The following is a 17,319-nucleotide window of genomic DNA, read 5'->3' as shown; positions in this document are numbered from 1 at the left end:
GATTTCAGAGAAGGGAGAGGGAGAGAGCGATAGAAACACCAATGATGAGAGAGTCAGTGGACTGGAGAGAAAGAGAGAGAAAGAGAGAGGAGAGGAGAGTCTTTTAATATTGTCAGTGAATTTATTCCTATTTTAATTTGTTCTGAAATTTTCTATTATCACTGTTCTAATTTCTTGAATACATCCTTCTTTCCTCAGGATATTACAGTTCTTTGAAGTTTTCTGATGGATAGTTGCTTTTTGTTTAGATCTACTTTTCACAATCCAAGTTTCCTTCAACTTCTGGTTATCTTTGGCTGTCCTTATTGAAAAGTGAAGAGCTAAAAACCTGTTCGGAAGATCTGTGTACATGGAAGGGCTTAATGACTGGCATACTCGTACTCACTATAGGGGGATTGGTGGCCATTTGGCTTTTTTCCTATCAAGAGTTTAGCATGGTCAGTGTGGCACAGTGGTTGAGTGTCGACCTATGAATCAGGTCACAGTTCAATACCTGATCAGGGCATGTGTCTGGGTTTCGGGCTCAATCCCCAGTGTGGGGGGTGCAGGAGGCAGCCAATCAATGATTCTCATCATTGATGTTTCTCTCCCTTATCCAAAATCAGTAAAAATATATATATTTAAAAGTTTAGTTTTTCCACAGAAGGATCCTCCAAATCCTTCTTTGTGTGTGCAAGTGTGGCCATTCATGTGTTAGCTGAACAAGGAGGAGGTAGGGATCTCATTTATCCATTATGTAAAATTGTACTTAATCCCTATTTTCTGTAAGGTATTTCATCCTAGTCTAGTAACCTTGAGTCAGACGTCTACTTTTTCCTTTTATAGTTAAATTACTATCAGAATAACTTCAGCCTCCAATTTGAGAGGCTGTAATGTAAAGTCCTATTCAATTGAGACACACTCACATAAATTTTATTAAGGCCCTTAAATTAAAATTTCTTGTTTTAGAGGATTATTCTTCAAGTTCTAAACACAACAAAATGCAGTGACTGAAAAAAATGTAATAACCCCCTCCAAAAAATGATTTTTAGAAATCACTCTTTCAATGAAAGGGTGTGCTTTTCATTTCCTATAAACACATTTTATTTTTCAAACTGACTGTCACCTCAAGAGCACCTATAGCACTTAGTAAACCTAACTCATTTGTATATGCAATCTAATCCTAACAACTGCCTTCTCAAATGTAATAGAACTCTAACACAAAAGGAAGAGGAATACAAAAGGAGGGGAGAAAACACAGGGAGAAAACAGGAGAATAAAACTATAATGTGAATTTCATTTTCAACAAAGAGAATATCAACAAGGAAAATGAGATCTTGATTTATAATGAGTTGAATCTAAATAATTCCAGTTCTTTGTTGTATTAAACAGAAACACAATGCAAACCATGGATTCTGCAATAAGATTTTTAAAAATCTAACAAAAATCTGAATGAATATAACAATATGGCTAGAACAAAAAGAAGAAAAATCTATCACACAATAATCACTGAAGATCCCACAAGTTATAGAAAACATAAAGGAACTTTAATATCCAAACAGTCAGGGCAAAAAATACTGGATTAATGACCCATTAAGTGTGAGTCACATCAGGTTCTTTACAGTACCAGATGTATTTAAAAATAAAATTTGAATGCATATTGTAAAGATTAAAGCCATTTTTTAAACTTTTAATTTCTTTTCCTGATACTAATGCCAGTAAGTTTAGACTGAAAAAAAATCTTTAAGTGATTTAACATTCAGAGTAAGATTTAAACCAAAAATAGCAACGTTCCTAAATACGAATTTGTTCAGTAGTAACCTTTTCATCATGAATAATATCACTTTTTTTTCCAGAAAGTAGTCAATGTACATTTTAAGATTTGTGCAATAAAAAAATATACTGGCTAATAAAAAGTGTTACTACTTGAGATCGTCAAAATGAAAGAAAAACTATACTTTTGCTTATGCCCAAATAATTTACCCTGAACTCCACAGATGTGTAGTAAATATTTCTGAAACAGTGAAAAATAAAGGTCCTAAAATAGAAACATAAGCCAGAATAATTTAAAAATAGCTTCCTGATATTTTATTTTTTGAGTTATTTCACTTACACTGCTTTTGGTTGCATGCCCTGATCTGTAGAAGTTAACAAGGAAATAAAATTTCCAAGTATTTAAAAAATTTACTCATCTTTCATAAAGCAACTTTTAATGTAGCAACACTTAAAAATACACAGTGACTTAATGAAACATTAGTACAACTGCATAGAATTGAGCTCCAGAGAATAATATACTAGTGAGTTGTCTTTCCTGGGCTCTGGTTTACAAGAGTATTGGCTTAGAGACCAGCTTAGAGTCACTTGTTCCCCTTTAGAAGAAACAGGCCTTTTCTGTTCCTAAATAACGTACTAGGAGCTATCTGAAGCTCTTAAAAACAACTGACCATCCAAATATGTATACTGGGGCCCTTTCCCTTTGTGAGTCAAGGAAGGGAGTTTGTGACTTGCACTGAAAACAAAACAAAACTATTCTAAGAGACTCTGAAATGTACTAGAAATTTCAAAAACTAGAACAATGCTATCAAAGATTAAATCTCTTAATGCTCGGAGCCACCCCAAAATATAATAAAATTGGGAACTCCAGGAAAACAGGTACCAAAAGAATCAAAATAATGATTGCACTGAGGATTCTCCTCTTTGAAGGCTGTTTAAGGAGGTAGGATTTTAAAGGTTTTTTTTGTTTATCTTTTGGCCTCTGAATATTTAAAAAATGCTTTGCCCGGCTGGTCCTTCAGGCTAATTTTGGTGTTCACAACGAACCCCAAGCCTGACCTAAGGATATTCTACAGTTTCACAGCTATTATCTGTACATATTAAAATTAAGTTGATTTACTCTTTTTGAGTAAATACAAACTAGAAAATGGCAAATTAATATATTCCTTTACATACAACTTTGCTAAAAATTCTCGAAAAACAAGAGCAGATGACTTTGTATTCAAAGACTACCAAAGTGTGTATTTGATAATCACATGCAAACAACTTAAAACCTTACAAATCTCCTGTCAACTCTGCATGATACCTTTAAGAAGGAAATGACATACAAAGTTTGCTAACTGTGCAAAATATTAAACTGCTAAAACATTTTACATAATGAAATAATACACGTAAATGTAAAAGTTGACACATGAAATTAGCACAGTTCATAAGAACTTATCACATTTCAGAGATTTTTTTTTTAGTAACAAGTTTTTTGTTTTTATATTTTCTGGTACACAACAAAGTTTATCACAGAAGATAAAAATTCTTTTAAACAAAGTCAACAGGGAGTTCTTGAGGCACCTTCTCATATAAAACACAAGATGAATGCAATTAACAATCCATCTGAGAAAAGTTTTCAATCTAATTGAACATTTGTTTTTCCATTTAAGTATATTATACAGAACTTTAATAAGGCAAGACAAATTCGTGAAAAAAATGTAGATACAAAAATGATGTAAACTAATAATTTATATTAAAAAACCCCAAAGGGAAAACAGTGGAGATGGGATAGTTCAAACAAACCTTTGTAAAAAGACCTAAAACAGAATTGTGCACAAGCTGAAGATTATAAAGAACTTCTAGACTCTGCACAGTTTTGGTTTTTCGTGTTTTGTTTTTATATCTTTATATTACATGTTTTAAATCATATCAGGAATGCAAACTAGAACTGCACACTACTTTAGTGGAAAAAAGTTCAACGTTGTGCAATTTTCTGCCTCCTAATTTTTAAAAAGTGGCAGCAATCCCTGCATTTGTGTTTGAAACAAGGATCTGAGAAACTTTATTAAAAAGGTAATGAAGGCAAAAATTGGCAGACATCCAGCATCTTGTTTCTTTTTAAAACAATATGGATGGTTAAGTAATTTCATGATTAAAAAATGAACGTTTTAAATAAATACATTGTATCTGACATTTGCACTGACTGATTTGATTAAATCTTTAAGTAAACAACGGCTTTACTACACTCTCTGTAGCCTCAAGCCACTGGCTTTAGATTCTGGAGTCCTTTTTCACTGGGTTTCATACCCTGCCACTCGATACCCTGCAGGCTGATTAGGCAACATGCTGCCATTCTGTCCTGGAGGTGGCTGCATTCCAAAATTTGGTCCCATCCATGGCGCAGAAGTCTGTGTCTGACTGGGAGAGCATGTGAAAGAAGCAGAGGGGAGGGAAATCCACTGATTAAAATGAAAGGTAACACCAAGAACAAATAACATATAGAGAGGAAATATACTTTTTCTTTAGCTCAAAAAAAGAATTATTATGCCAAGGAAAGCAAAGGTACAAGCATCCTCACAGGTTTAATTTGTATAGCTTAATCTTGTTAGTTTAATTACAGCTAAGAAAATACCTTTAACCTGTAAACATTTATCCCCTTTGACCTCAGGAAAAAATTCATCTTTCATCTCAGGAAGAAATACCATACAACTGGGTTGGACATATGGTGAACAAGCCACTTCCTGAAATAAACCTGACCATTTGATATGATAAGACTAGCACTTAATTACTCAAAGAAAAAAGTAAAACAATTATTAGCATATGTAAGCACATAAATTTTTTCAATATTATAAATACAAGTTTCTTTTAAAAAAAAAAACTGTAGGGGGGTAAAGGGGTGAGGGGTGAGGGGGATGCGGGAAGAGACTGGACAAAAATCGTGCACCTATGGATGAGGACAGTGGATGGGGAGCGAGGGAGGAGGGTGGGGTGGGAACTGGGTGGAGGGGAGTTATGGGGGGAAAAAAGAGGAACAAATGTAATAATCTGAGCAATAAAGATTTAATTAATTAAAATTAATAAAAAAGAGAAAAACTGTATTTTAATCTTTACTTTCTCAGATTGTGTTTTAGAAATTTAAGTAAAATTGCATAATTCAGGGTGTATAAAGAAGCTTCCATGTTAATAAACCCTTTTACACAGAAAAAATGAAGAACGAATAAAACAACTAGCAACAAAATAACTGAATTCAAGAATGGCCAAGAGACCATTAGTCACATTACTTATAATGTTGGTTATACCTCAAGGCAACAAATTTCTAGGCAAAAATTTAAAGAGATATACCTAAAACTATAAATTAAAAACTATTCTAAACTAAGTCCTTCAAAGGTTAAAACTATGCTTTGGAAAGAGGGCCATGCTTCCTACTAATTACTTAAAATCTCTTAAAGTTCTTGACATTTTCAAAGGCTAATAATAAATAAAAGAGCTAATATTCTTACTTAAATCCTGGCTGGTTCCAGGGCTGGCCATACATTCCATATGCAGGTACTTGCCAACCATTAGGCATATACTGGCCAATTTGTTGCGCATTTCCATACCACTGGCCCCACTGGCCATAAGGTTGTGGATATCCAATTTGATTCTGCTATTAAGTAAAATTATAACAGATAATTTAGTATTATTTGAAGTTATATGTCCTAATATACTACAAATAACTAATATACATAGCCATACCAAATAGGGCCATCATTACAATTAAAATGAAAGGATAAACAAGAGTTTAGAAAGTGACTGCTAAAAAAAAAAAAAGTGAGGTTATATTACTATAACTTGACACAATACTCTGAATAGCATATTCTTTGTAAGGCAGTGGATAATGTTCTGGTAATAAATATTAAATTAAGTATAATGTTTAGTGCTTTATGAACTATTCACATGACTGTTTCCTTTAGATAAGGAAGATACAAAGATTATTTCTACATTCAGTTTTCTTACTCCTATCTTAATGCTCCATTTACAATTCCCTCATAGAAATCGTTGTGGGATCAAGTTAACCACTAAAGCTGCCTGGAAAAACAAAAGCAGCAAAATGCCAAGGCCCTAAACATAAATATAACTACATTTTTATTTCAATCAAGTCAACAATGCTTGGGAATTCTCCATATAATATGTGAATAAATCTACCAAGTATTAAGAAAAAATTTAATACCCTGTTAGGTTTGTCGGAGCATTTTAAAATCCACTGTGTATGAGTCAATTGAGGCGGTCACATTCATCATGTCACCACTGCAATCCATGAGCCACCACTCTGGAACTATAATACACGTAGGATGAGCCCTTATATACTATCATTTTAATATGCACTAGAAACTTATTAACATGGATTATAAACAATTTCATTCTAAAACAATATATATATTTTTTAAAACAATATTATTAGTATTAGCCCAGTAATTACTTTGCAAAGTCAAGAACCCTCTCACCTGTTGCACGGGATTTATCATATCAAGAGTTTCTTTGCCCCAATAGCATTTCACAACATGACCTTCAATAGTAGTTCCATTAACAGAAACAATTGCATGTGCTGCACTTTCATGGGAGTTGAATCTATTGAAAACAATATTAAGAATCACCAATATAAATTGTTTAAAAACTTAAGAATAAAACGTATTTTTTAAAATCAAGTTGAGCCCAGCTGGTGGGGCTCAGTGGTTGAGTAGTGACCCATGAACCAAGAGGTCACCAGTTCAATTCCTGGTCAGGCACATGCCAGGTTGCAGGTTTGATCCCTAGTAGGGGATATACAGGAGGCAGCCGATCAAAGTTTCTCTCTCACTGATGTTTCTATCTCTCTATCCCTGTCCCTTACTCTCTAAAATTAATAAAAACATATTTTAAAAAAATCAAGTTGAGCCAGGCAATTTACATAAAAGAATCAATAAAATGGCATATTCTTCCCCACACCCCCCTCAGATCCTGTAATTCTGGAGAAACTTCTTTTAACAGAGGATGTTTTACTGGCTTTGTGTTGAAAGATGGGAACTATTAAAAAACAGTGGCAGATATGCTAAATGCTAGAGAAATTTTTATTTCTTTACAACCGAAGTAAATTTTTAAGAAAAACACTAAGTTAAATATATAAAAATAATTTTGGAGAAATTTTTTATAAAGCCACCCCTACCGAACAAATGAATATCCTTTATCTGGAAAGACTCGAATTTCCATTATTTGTCCAAATGGCGAAAAAGTCTGACGCATTAATTGTTCTGTTAGACAAAAACAAAACACAAAAACGCACCCATTAAATGATATTAAAATCCACAAATATTAAGCTTTTTGGTTTAAAAATTAACCTCAAGATACCATACAGGTAAAGCCCCCATACCTGTTAGCCCAGAAGTGACACCTCCACAGTATACAGTACAGTTGCTTGGACTAGACTGATTTACGACCTCATCATATGACAGCTGTTTGGTGTTTGCTGGGGATGGAAAGATTTATATTTTTAATTAAATAAAATGTTCAGAAAGAGAAATGCAGTATTACTAGTAACTCACTACTATAATAGTAGTTATCTACCTTGAACAAAATACTTATATAATACACGTTATATTTGATTGATGATTAAACCTCCCCCAAGAATGTCTTTAAAATTACTCAATATTCTCTATTTAATAGGAGACTTCACATTAGAGATAATATTTACTATTTGTAATTACAAAAATGAAAACTAAGTACATTTTAGAACAGTAGTCTTGGTTTGCTTCTCATCTATTTCTGCAATAAGTCTCCAGGAACAGCTCTAACATTTAAAATCTAATGTATTTTCCTTCAAAATTCCACATTTCCTTTTCTTCTCCAATACACCTACACTCATATGTACTCTTTGGAGCTGGAGGCTTTCGGGTTGCCCAGTTAGTTCTGATTTGTCTTCCTCCGAGCCACTGGCCACCCATCTGTTGAATGGCGTTTTCCGCATCCTGTTCCACACATTAGAAATGACAAAGAAGACATTATTAGTTGATGTTAAACTGTTAGCAGTAGAGAAAACTCAAGTTTGCTTTTCAAAAATGTTTTTTGAGTGAAAATGCTTTACGAGATACACAATATGTGATAGCTCACCTAAAATGCAACGGCGCTTTTAAATTATCTTTTTCTCATTTGGATATCAGACTTTGGTTATGTTAATCACCCGAAAAAGTCCAAAGCCCAAAAGCCCTTCTGAGGTAGCTATTATAAAGTTCATGCAACAACTTAAGACTATTATGGATGAAAATCTCGCTTTATACAATCCAACAAGTAAATAAATATTGAACAGATATCATGTTCTGGACAGCAGGTTAAATGCTAGAGATATGTTGGTGAATAAGGCAGATGTAGTCTCTACTGCCATGGAGGTGACAAAGTAATTACAAATTGTATATGCTATGAAAGAAACAAAATGCAGAGATAGAGATTATGGACCTGGGGATCTACTTTAGCAGCATGATTAGGGAAGGTCTCTTTGAAATGATATTTGAGCTGAAATTGAGAGGAAAAGGAGCTAGCCAAGGCAAAACACCTGGGAAGAAAGTCCTGGAAAAGGGGAAAGCATTGTAAACTGTGTAAAGGCAGCAAAGAGACTGGACTGCATCTGAAAGAATGTGAAAGATGCCTAAGTTCAGTGGAATCTAGTGAACAAAAAGGGTGCCAGAAGAAAAAACTGAAAGATTTTAAGAGATGAGCATGATCTGATTTATGTTTTTAATATATCTTATTGATTTTACAGAGCAGAGAGGGATAGAGTTAGAAATATCGATGAGAGAGAAACATCAATCAGCTGCTTCCTGTACGCCCCTACTGGGGATGGAGCATGCAACCAAGATACATGTCCTTGACCAGAATCAAACCCGGGACATGCCTAGCTGGTGTGGCTCAGTGGTTGAGTGTTGACCCATGCGCCAAGAGGTTGCCAGTTCGATTCCCAGTCAGGGCACATACCTGGGTTGCGGGCTTATTCCCCAGTATGGGGCATGCAGGAGGCAGCTGGTCGATGTTTCTCCCTCATTGATGTTTTTATCTTTCCCTCCTTCTCCCTCTATATCAATAAAAATATATATTTTTTACAAAGGCCATTCTTAGTGCTAGAAGAAGAAAAACATTTTATAAGACTAATATAATATCCAGATTTTATTTTATTATTTTTAAAATATTTCTTTAATTTTAGAGAAGAAGGGAGAGGGAGAGATAAAATCATCAATGATGAGAGAGACTCACTGATTGGCTGCCTCCTGCACACCCTCTACTGGGGATTGAGCCTGCAACCTGGGCATGTACCCTCGGCCAGAATCGAACCCGGGACTCTTCAGTCCGTAGGCCGACGACACTCTATCCACTGAGCCAAACCAGCTAGGGCTAATATCCAGATTTTTAAAATGTTGGTGGTCAGGACTAGTACAGTAGTAGTGAATGTAACCTAAAGGAAGTCAATAGAACTGGGATGGGGGTGCACAATGAATAAAAGGAGAGGAATCAAAGATAACTACTATATTCCTGCTTGGGCAGTAGGAAGGACAGTGTTAACATTTACTGAAATAAGAAGCCTGGGAAGGAGGAGCAGAACAAGTTTGAGGAAGAAAAAAAGAGCTCCATTGAAGACAAATTAAGTAAACTTAACTGGGAATATAAAATTAGAGTCATGAAGAAAGACTAGGGAAAGAGAAAAAAAAGCATCCTGGGATAAAGCCCTGAAAAACAGCAAAATCTGAAAATTGAGTAAAGAAAAAGTTGCCAGCTAAGGTGACAGAGGAGGAGTAGCTAGTGATGAAGAAATCTACAAAATTGTATTGTCACAGAGCCAAGGAAGCAAAAGTCAAAGGTGAACCAGAAAACTAGTGTTGGTAGAGAGTGGTAGAGAACGAAAGCCAGCTTAGAATGAACTGAAAAGTAAATGGGGTAACCTGGCCAATGTTGCTCAGTGGTTGAGCACCAACCCATGAACCAAGAGATCACCGGTTTGATTCCCACGCAGGGCACATGCGCAGGTGCAGGCTCAATCCCCAGTAGGGGGCATGCCTGAGGCAGCCAATCAGTGATGTTTCTCTCTCATCGATATTTCCCTCTCTATCCCTCTCTTTTCCTCTCTCTAAAAATCAATTTAAGAAAATAAGTAAATGGGATGTAGCTTTGGTCTGCATGTGTCAAATGTGGGCTTCAACTAGAAAAAGAATTGGCAAATTCAAGGCTAAATGTCATTTTTGAGACACACAAACAGTAAATACATACTGTAGCCTCCCCTTATCTGTGGGAAATATATTCCAGGACCCCCAGTTTATGCCTAAAAATGCAAATAATACTAGGAGGTCACAGTTGAATTCCCGATCAGGGAATATGCCTAGACTGCAGGCTCAATCTCCAGTAGGGAGCATGCAGGAGGCAGCCAATCAATGATTCTCACAAATCACTGATGTTTCTCTCTCTCTTTCTCTCTCTCTCTCCCCCTTTCTTTCTGAAATCAATAAAAATACTTAAAAAAAAAAAAAAGCACTTTATGGCTTCTTACTAGCATCACTACTCTTGTGGGGCCATAACTGAGTAAAATAGGGATACTTGAGCACAAGCACTGTGATACTGCTATTGTTGATAACTGAGACAGCTAAATGACTAGTGGGCAGGTTAAGTGTATACAGTGTGGATACACTGGACAAAGGAATGATTCATGTCCTAGCTGGGATGGAGTGAGATTTCATTATGCTACTCAGAATGGTGTGCAATTTAAAATTAATGAATTGTTTATTTCTGGAATTTTCCCTTTAATATTTTCATGAATTTTCCATTTAATATTTTAGGCTGTGGTTGACCATGGGTAACTGAAACCAAGGAAAGTGAAACTACAGATAAGGTGTGTGTGTGGGGGGGGGCCCTATTATATTCTCTCCCTTCCTCTCTTTCTGAAAATCAATGAAAACTTATTAACAACAAAAAAAGTCCCCTCCTGGAGCATTTTATTAGCTACTCTTAAATTATCACAGAACTATAAAACAGGGAGATAATGAACATATCCTTTAGTGAGGGTGGTTAATTATCAGTGAGATGAACAAATGCCCAGTGAAAGAAAAAACTATTAAAACAAAATGAGTATTTTAATTCTTTACTCTTGAAGCACTGTACATGCACTTTTTCTTTTTTTTCACATGCACTTTTTATTGAGCTCACCCATTTGTTGAAAAAGGAGACAAAGCCATAGCCCTTAGATTTTCCTGTTGCCATGTCTTTTACCACTCGGGCATCTCTGAAATTAGAACAATCAGAAGTTTAGGTTTGCAAACTCTCCTGTGTATATCAAGTGAGAATTTCACACACAACTTATTTTCATGTTTCATCTTCATTAAAATGAACCTTTAATGCAAATTCACCTTTTATTCTATAAAATTTATCATGTATTAGCAAATGAGGCTTAATTTTATAAACATGCAAATCAATAACGTCTTAAATATGTATATATACATTGTACAAAAACTGCTTCCCATTTCAAAAAGTTTAAACTTTTAAATATTAAGCATGGTGAAGACAGCTATTCAGATGAATTATTTAACCACTTACAGGGTTCACAGGCACATTAGATGAATGGCTTTCTTTAACCATGCAATTTATAACTTGCTATTTGATACCACATACTACCTAATCATTAAAATAGAAAACTGGAAACTAAGAGAATAAAAAACTTGTATATTCCCTAAATTAAGTACATTATTTTCTCAGATTAATTCATACCCCCGCCCCCTTTTGGACTATTGGTAAACTTTGAAAACTTGACATTTTCAGAAATGCTAAATAATTGAAGGAAAAAACTAGACACACATTTTAGTTTTAAATTATATATGAAAGGATTTTATACTGAATTTTAAAATAGCAATCATGTAAGATTGATTGGAAACTATAAGATATAAGAGCAAAATCTTAAAAAGTCAGAAAGTAAAAAAGCACGCCAACATTTATCCACTGTGAACCGTAGCTTGTAGTTAGCCAGGGCAATTCTGTCCATTCTTCAGAGATACTCTGCAAAATAACCAGACCCCTATTATTTGAGATTGAGTAAAAAACCCAACCATGATAGCTAAAACTCCATACCTCAAAAAATTGGACTCAAATTGTGCTTCACAGGCAAATCTGCTTTTAAGTTAGCCAGGTATGTTACAATGCTTGTTCTCTCAGGACACATGAACAAAACAGGCACTTTCACAACAAAAACCCAAGTCAGAAAGCCATGCAATATAATTTTATATTAAAGTATACATAAGCATATTCTGATCAACTTCAAAGTGATTTATGAAATTTTTAAGGTCAAAATGACAAAGAGGTAGTGGTAAAAAAGGAAAACTAATGCAAGTCACTTCTTAATATGTAAAAATACTTATTATCTGTAAGGTACACATGCATTAATTTGGTAGCTGATTCACTTCTATATCAAAATTTGTTAGATTACCCAACTCAAGGAATAGAAAGTTTACTATATTAATTAGAGAAAGAAAGTACTATATTTTTTATACTAATATTTTAATAGGTCACCATTTACTGCATGTCTTCTATAACTCACTGTTGTAGGGTCTCTACTCAGACTATCATAAGAACCTTTCAATATATATAGTTATCAACTTATCTCCTTTAACAAAAAAAAAATCAGAAAATGATGCTACCCTACTGAAAATGGTTCTTTTGAATTTAGGAACACACTGCTTGAGTAGCATAAAGTTTAAATATTATTTATATATTACCTCAACTGAAAATTATAAAATTTAAGGGACGGCCTTACCCAAGAAAAACTAATATATATATATATATTAACCATGGTTGGCCTTAATAAAATCTAGACTATAATTATGATACCAACATATTTAACAAAAAGAAATTATTGATCCATGATTAAAAAGTCATGAAATTACTAAAATTTGAATATCATTTAACTTGAGCTCACTGTTAAATAATCTTTATCTAATCCCAAACTAAAATTCCCATGTTTTCAGAATTTACTTCAATCAAAATTAAAGCATTTAATAAAATAGTTATATAACCTGTTAAAATGTTAGAAAATTTTCTTTCTAGAGTTAAGTTTCAGGAAATGTTAGCCTTGAAATACATTTAATTCTTACTTATTTCTGAAAGGATTCTCTAAGGAAGAAGCAACAAATATCTAGACCAGGGTTCTTTAATCCTTCTTTAATCCTTTTATGGTCCTATGACTACTCTGAAAATAGAATAAAACTTACAAAAGATACTCCACACCAAAAGGAAAACAAACACAACACTTTTGCATACAGAGACTTATAGAGCCTTTGAGAGGCCAAGGGTTAATACCTTCCAGTATACTTGAAAGCAAGTTAACCATCATCAAAACCCTATGACAGATTAAAGGGAACAATAAATTAGAACTTATTTTCCCAATCAGTTCTCATAAAGGAAAATGTCACCTAACAAAAGAGTCTGTTTGTAAACCATAATTTTGCAATTGCCTCTAACTATGCATGTTCATCATCCTACCAATGAACTACAACCCTTCAAACGAAAACTCCCAAAATTCATCACCTATTCTATTGGCACTTAACTTTCTCCTCACCTCATCTTTGCTGTTGGTCTGCTCATGAAACCAAACCAAAGCTAGTGTTTCCTTTGTGCTTCAGTTAAGATAATGTACTACTCTTCTAGCTGGAACAACAATAAAGTAACCAGAAACCCTAAAAAAATTCTGTTTTCTAAATTCAGTGATTACATGCAAAAAAGTACTATTATCAAATTATTATTCTTACTCTATTATGGCATGTTTTTCAAAATATTAGAATTTTTTTCTGATGAATACTACCTTGAGTGAGTTATTTACAAAGAGCTTAAACTGTATATTTAATAACAAATGCGAGCAGGACAGAGCTTCACAAAAAACTAAAAGGCATTATTACTGTTGTTAGTAACAACAACAAAAGGTTTGGTTGCCTTGAAATTAACACTTAGTAACTATTTTGGGAGTTAAAATGAGGTTTCTTTTTGTTAAAATATATTTTAACACAAAATGCATGGTATCATAGAAGTGCCCAAAAGGTCTAAATTCCTTAGTCACAGCACAAGTTTACTAAAGACTATGACCAAGCTAGCAAGACACTTATACATGAAGAAATATGTAGAATAGTAAATTTGTCTCAAAAGCTAATGCTAATTGAAAAAAAGACTTTAAGGTAATTGAAGACCAAAGATTTATTTAATGGAAAAAAAATCTTTGGCTCTTAACTGCTTAAATAGCCTCTAAACAATGTAATCCCTTATATTCAAGTGTGAAAATTAATAAACAAAATTCACAGTATATTTTCAAAGTACTTCTAAATAAGATTGTTTCTAATTAAAAGTATCTTCTGTTACTTACGATATTCTTCCAAATGGCGCAAATGCAGCTTTTATATCTTCAGTTGTTATTTCTGGACTGAGATCACCAACAAAGACATGGAAATGATCTTATAAGGGGAAGGTAAGGGGAAGTGAAAAGAAAAATAAAATTTTAGAATTTAAAAATACTGAAATTTATTCAATAAATTATTCTTAAAATAATTTATGGATTATAGTAACATACAAATAAAACACTACTCTATATCTATACAAATTCTATCAATTTTAAACATAATGAATCAAGGTGACAATACCTCCTAAAGACTGATATATCTGACAGATATTCTGCTTACAGCCAATTGTTATTCTGGCCTAAGAAAATAAACTAATAATATATAAGTTTTGCATAAAAAAATTAATGACTTCATTACTGTTTTAATAGCAATTATTTACATTTAATCAGTTTACCACTATAATAAAGCTTTACAATTTAAAATAAAATAGTGGTATTGTGAGTTATGTAGACTATATTTGCCTCAGTTAAGACAATTCACTGAAGCTAGACATGATATACGTGGTTTAACCATATTTTGTGAAGAACAAGCAAAGAAATACCTTGCATTGCAACAGTTTGATGTTAAAGTATTTGACAGTTTTCTCAAAAGCCAACAGTTTTGGTTGCCCAGACATTACACCATTCAGTTTATGTGAATCCATGTGCATGTGAACTAAGACTGAAGGCAACAAAATGAAAACAGTAATCCCTTCATTTTATATTAGAGCCATTAAAAAAGCATTGGAGAGAAATAACGATCTCATGTGAAGTTTAAAAAAAAAAAGACAATGCTCAAGAAAAGAAACACTTAAAAAATACAAAATAGTTGTATCAACATTTTTAAATAGACATATATATTAATTTTGACAAAATATATTTGGAAAGAAAAGTTACCCCTACTTGGCAGGCCTTAAGCAACATATTGTGTTGCCATTTGGGAAACAGTTTCAGGAGCAACTCAAGCAATCAGAAGATCTGGATATGGAGCACAGATCGTGACCTCAAGGAAGCAGGGTATCTTGCCCTTTAGTTGGTGAAAGTATTTCTAAGGCATCAGCTGCCTCCAAGAGGGTCAGAGAGCTTGAAATAGCACCAAAGTAGTGGACAAGCCACACTTGGTCAACACTGGGAAGAAGGGGGAAAAATATTGCCAGAGACAAATAGAAATACAACCACCTCCCTCCCCACTCCCCCCAATATCAAACAAACAAACAAAAAAAAACAACTTCAGGTGGTTAGTGAATACCCTTTCAAGAGATTTCATTTTATGTTTAAGAAGATACAATTACCTTGTGAACGCTGTGTGCTGACAACGGTACTACCTGATGACAAAGATTAGATTTGTTCTTAAATTTATTAACACAAACACATTCAATCATATCTTAGGATAAAGATCAAAACATTACTGCAAACACGTATGATGTTTTTATGCTTTACAATAAAACTACTGTGTACAATAAAAACAAATGTTCAAAGAGTATAATATATACTTACTGCTTGTATCTTTCTTTTGACTGCTGGGGGTTGTTGCCCAATTCACTTTGACTTCCTAAAAAAATTTTTTTCTACATTTATATTCCATAATAATAAAGCTCAAAATCAGATATTATAAGATTTGCATCTGTATACACATAGGAATGTATATCTTTGAGATGAAATAGGTATCAGTTTTGGTCAAAGTTTCTTATCATTAAACCTACACCTATGCAAATAATGTTGTCAAATCCTAATCTTATATACTTATCTGTTAATGTTGAATCAACCTTTTTTATCTAAAGTACCAATAAACTTTTGCCTTCTAGTCTTTCCCATTAGTATCCAATGTTCCTAGATGTTTCATCCAAGCTTGAGTAATTCAATAAATATTTTAGTATTTATCATGTGCAATATAAACATGTCCTCTAAAAGCTTTAGCCCACCTTTTTAATAATGTGATTTTTTGCGATAAAGTAAATATAATGTTTCTAAAAAGTAAACAAAGCTGTGCAACTGAAATTTCTAGTTTGGCCTGGCCAGTGTAGCTAAGTGACCAGTTTCAGATTTGACCCCCACCCCAGTTAGGGTGCAGGCGGGAGGCAACCAATTGATGTGTCTCACATATATGTGGTGTGTGTGTCTCTCTCCCTCCGTCCCTCCCTCCCGCCTCCCTCCCTTCCACTCTCTCTAAAAAAAAAATCAATGAACAAAAATATCCTCAAGTTGAGGATTAACAACAACAACAACAACAATAAATTTCTAGTTCAAGTCACCTTTAATTATGACAGCTTACCTTACCCATTATCTTCCGCCCATTCATAGCAGCCAGTGCTGCAGCTGCATGACGATGCTCATAAAACTCCACAAAACAATATGGATCATTTCCAGCTGTCTGTTGAAGAAAAAAACACAATAGCCAATTTTAAGTTGTATACTCCCATTACCTTAAAATTATAACATCTCATTTACCAGGCCAATGGAAAATAGAGGGTCCATTCCACAAGTAAATCTTTAGATAAGGAAATAAACAGTTAAAAATGAGCTATTTTTGCCAGGACGGTGTCACTCAGTGGTTGAGCACTGACCTATAAACCAAGAGGTCACGATTCGATTCCCGGTGGTTTGATTCCCGATAGGGGCCCGTGTTGTGGGCTCAATTCCCAGTGTGGAGCATACAAAAGGCAGCCAGTTAATGATTCTCTCTCATCATTGATGTTTCTCTCTCTCTCTCTCCCTCTCCTTCCTCCCTGAAATCAATAAAAATATATTATTTTTTAAAACTGACCTATTTTTATAGAAAGCTATCTTTATTAACAAGTTATACTATTCTACTATATATAATTTAATCTTTTATTAATAATTAAATGTCCTAATTATGGACAGATGAATATATAGCTACATTCTCCCCATCATCATACAATACAATCTTTTTTTAAGCTACAGAGGTTAAGTCTGACTAGAATCCTATATTCTCAAGTGTTGGTATTGGTTTTTCTGCTTCTTCCCTGTGATGTTACCTTTTATGTACATAAATGTACATAAAGACTTGCTACCTCTAACTTAGTGAGTAGCAGAAAATATCAACCAACTATCTCAAGCTTGTTTATAAAATATAAATAGGCTCTGAAAACTGAAGAGGTCCTTTGCTAAGTAAAGTTTTAGAGTAGGTTTTAGAATTTGGACTTTCTGACATCATTTTTCAG

General features: G+C 33.8%; 1 protein-coding gene across 21 annotated transcripts in view; it reads right to left on the bottom strand.

Annotated features, from left to right (window-relative positions):
- Nucleotides 1–890: 890 nt before the first annotated feature.
- TIA1 (TIA1 cytotoxic granule associated RNA binding protein) overlaps nt 891–17,319 on the bottom strand; it is a 30,518-nt gene continuing 14,089 nt past the window's right edge. For 4 of the 21 annotated variants that reach the window (XM_036334213.1, XM_036334215.1, XM_036334221.1 and 1 more), the window contains exons 3-13: nt 16,410–16,508; nt 15,635–15,689; nt 15,430–15,462; nt 14,126–14,213; nt 10,933–11,008; nt 7,610–7,718; nt 7,124–7,219; nt 6,920–7,004; nt 6,222–6,345; nt 5,238–5,383; nt 891–4,155 (exon numbers count right to left, since the gene is read on the bottom strand). In XM_036334213.1, coding sequence (XP_036190106.1) covers nt 4,029–4,155; nt 5,238–5,383; nt 6,222–6,345; nt 6,920–7,004; nt 7,124–7,219; nt 7,610–7,718; nt 10,933–11,008; nt 14,126–14,213; nt 15,430–15,462; nt 15,635–15,689; nt 16,410–16,508 — 1,038 coding nt within the window. In that variant the 3' untranslated portion in view covers nt 891–4,028. The other 17 variants (XM_036334214.1, XM_036334216.1, XM_036334217.1 and 14 more) reach the window with 15 other exon arrangements.

Source organism: Myotis myotis, unplaced genomic scaffold, assembly GCF_014108235.1.
Source record: "Myotis myotis isolate mMyoMyo1 unplaced genomic scaffold, mMyoMyo1.p scaffold_m19_p_14, whole genome shotgun sequence".
NCBI lineage: Eukaryota > Metazoa > Chordata > Mammalia > Chiroptera > Vespertilionidae > Myotis > Myotis myotis.
The sequence above is the reverse complement of the archived record's forward strand: the minus strand, read 5'-3'. Positions and strand labels throughout refer to the sequence as shown.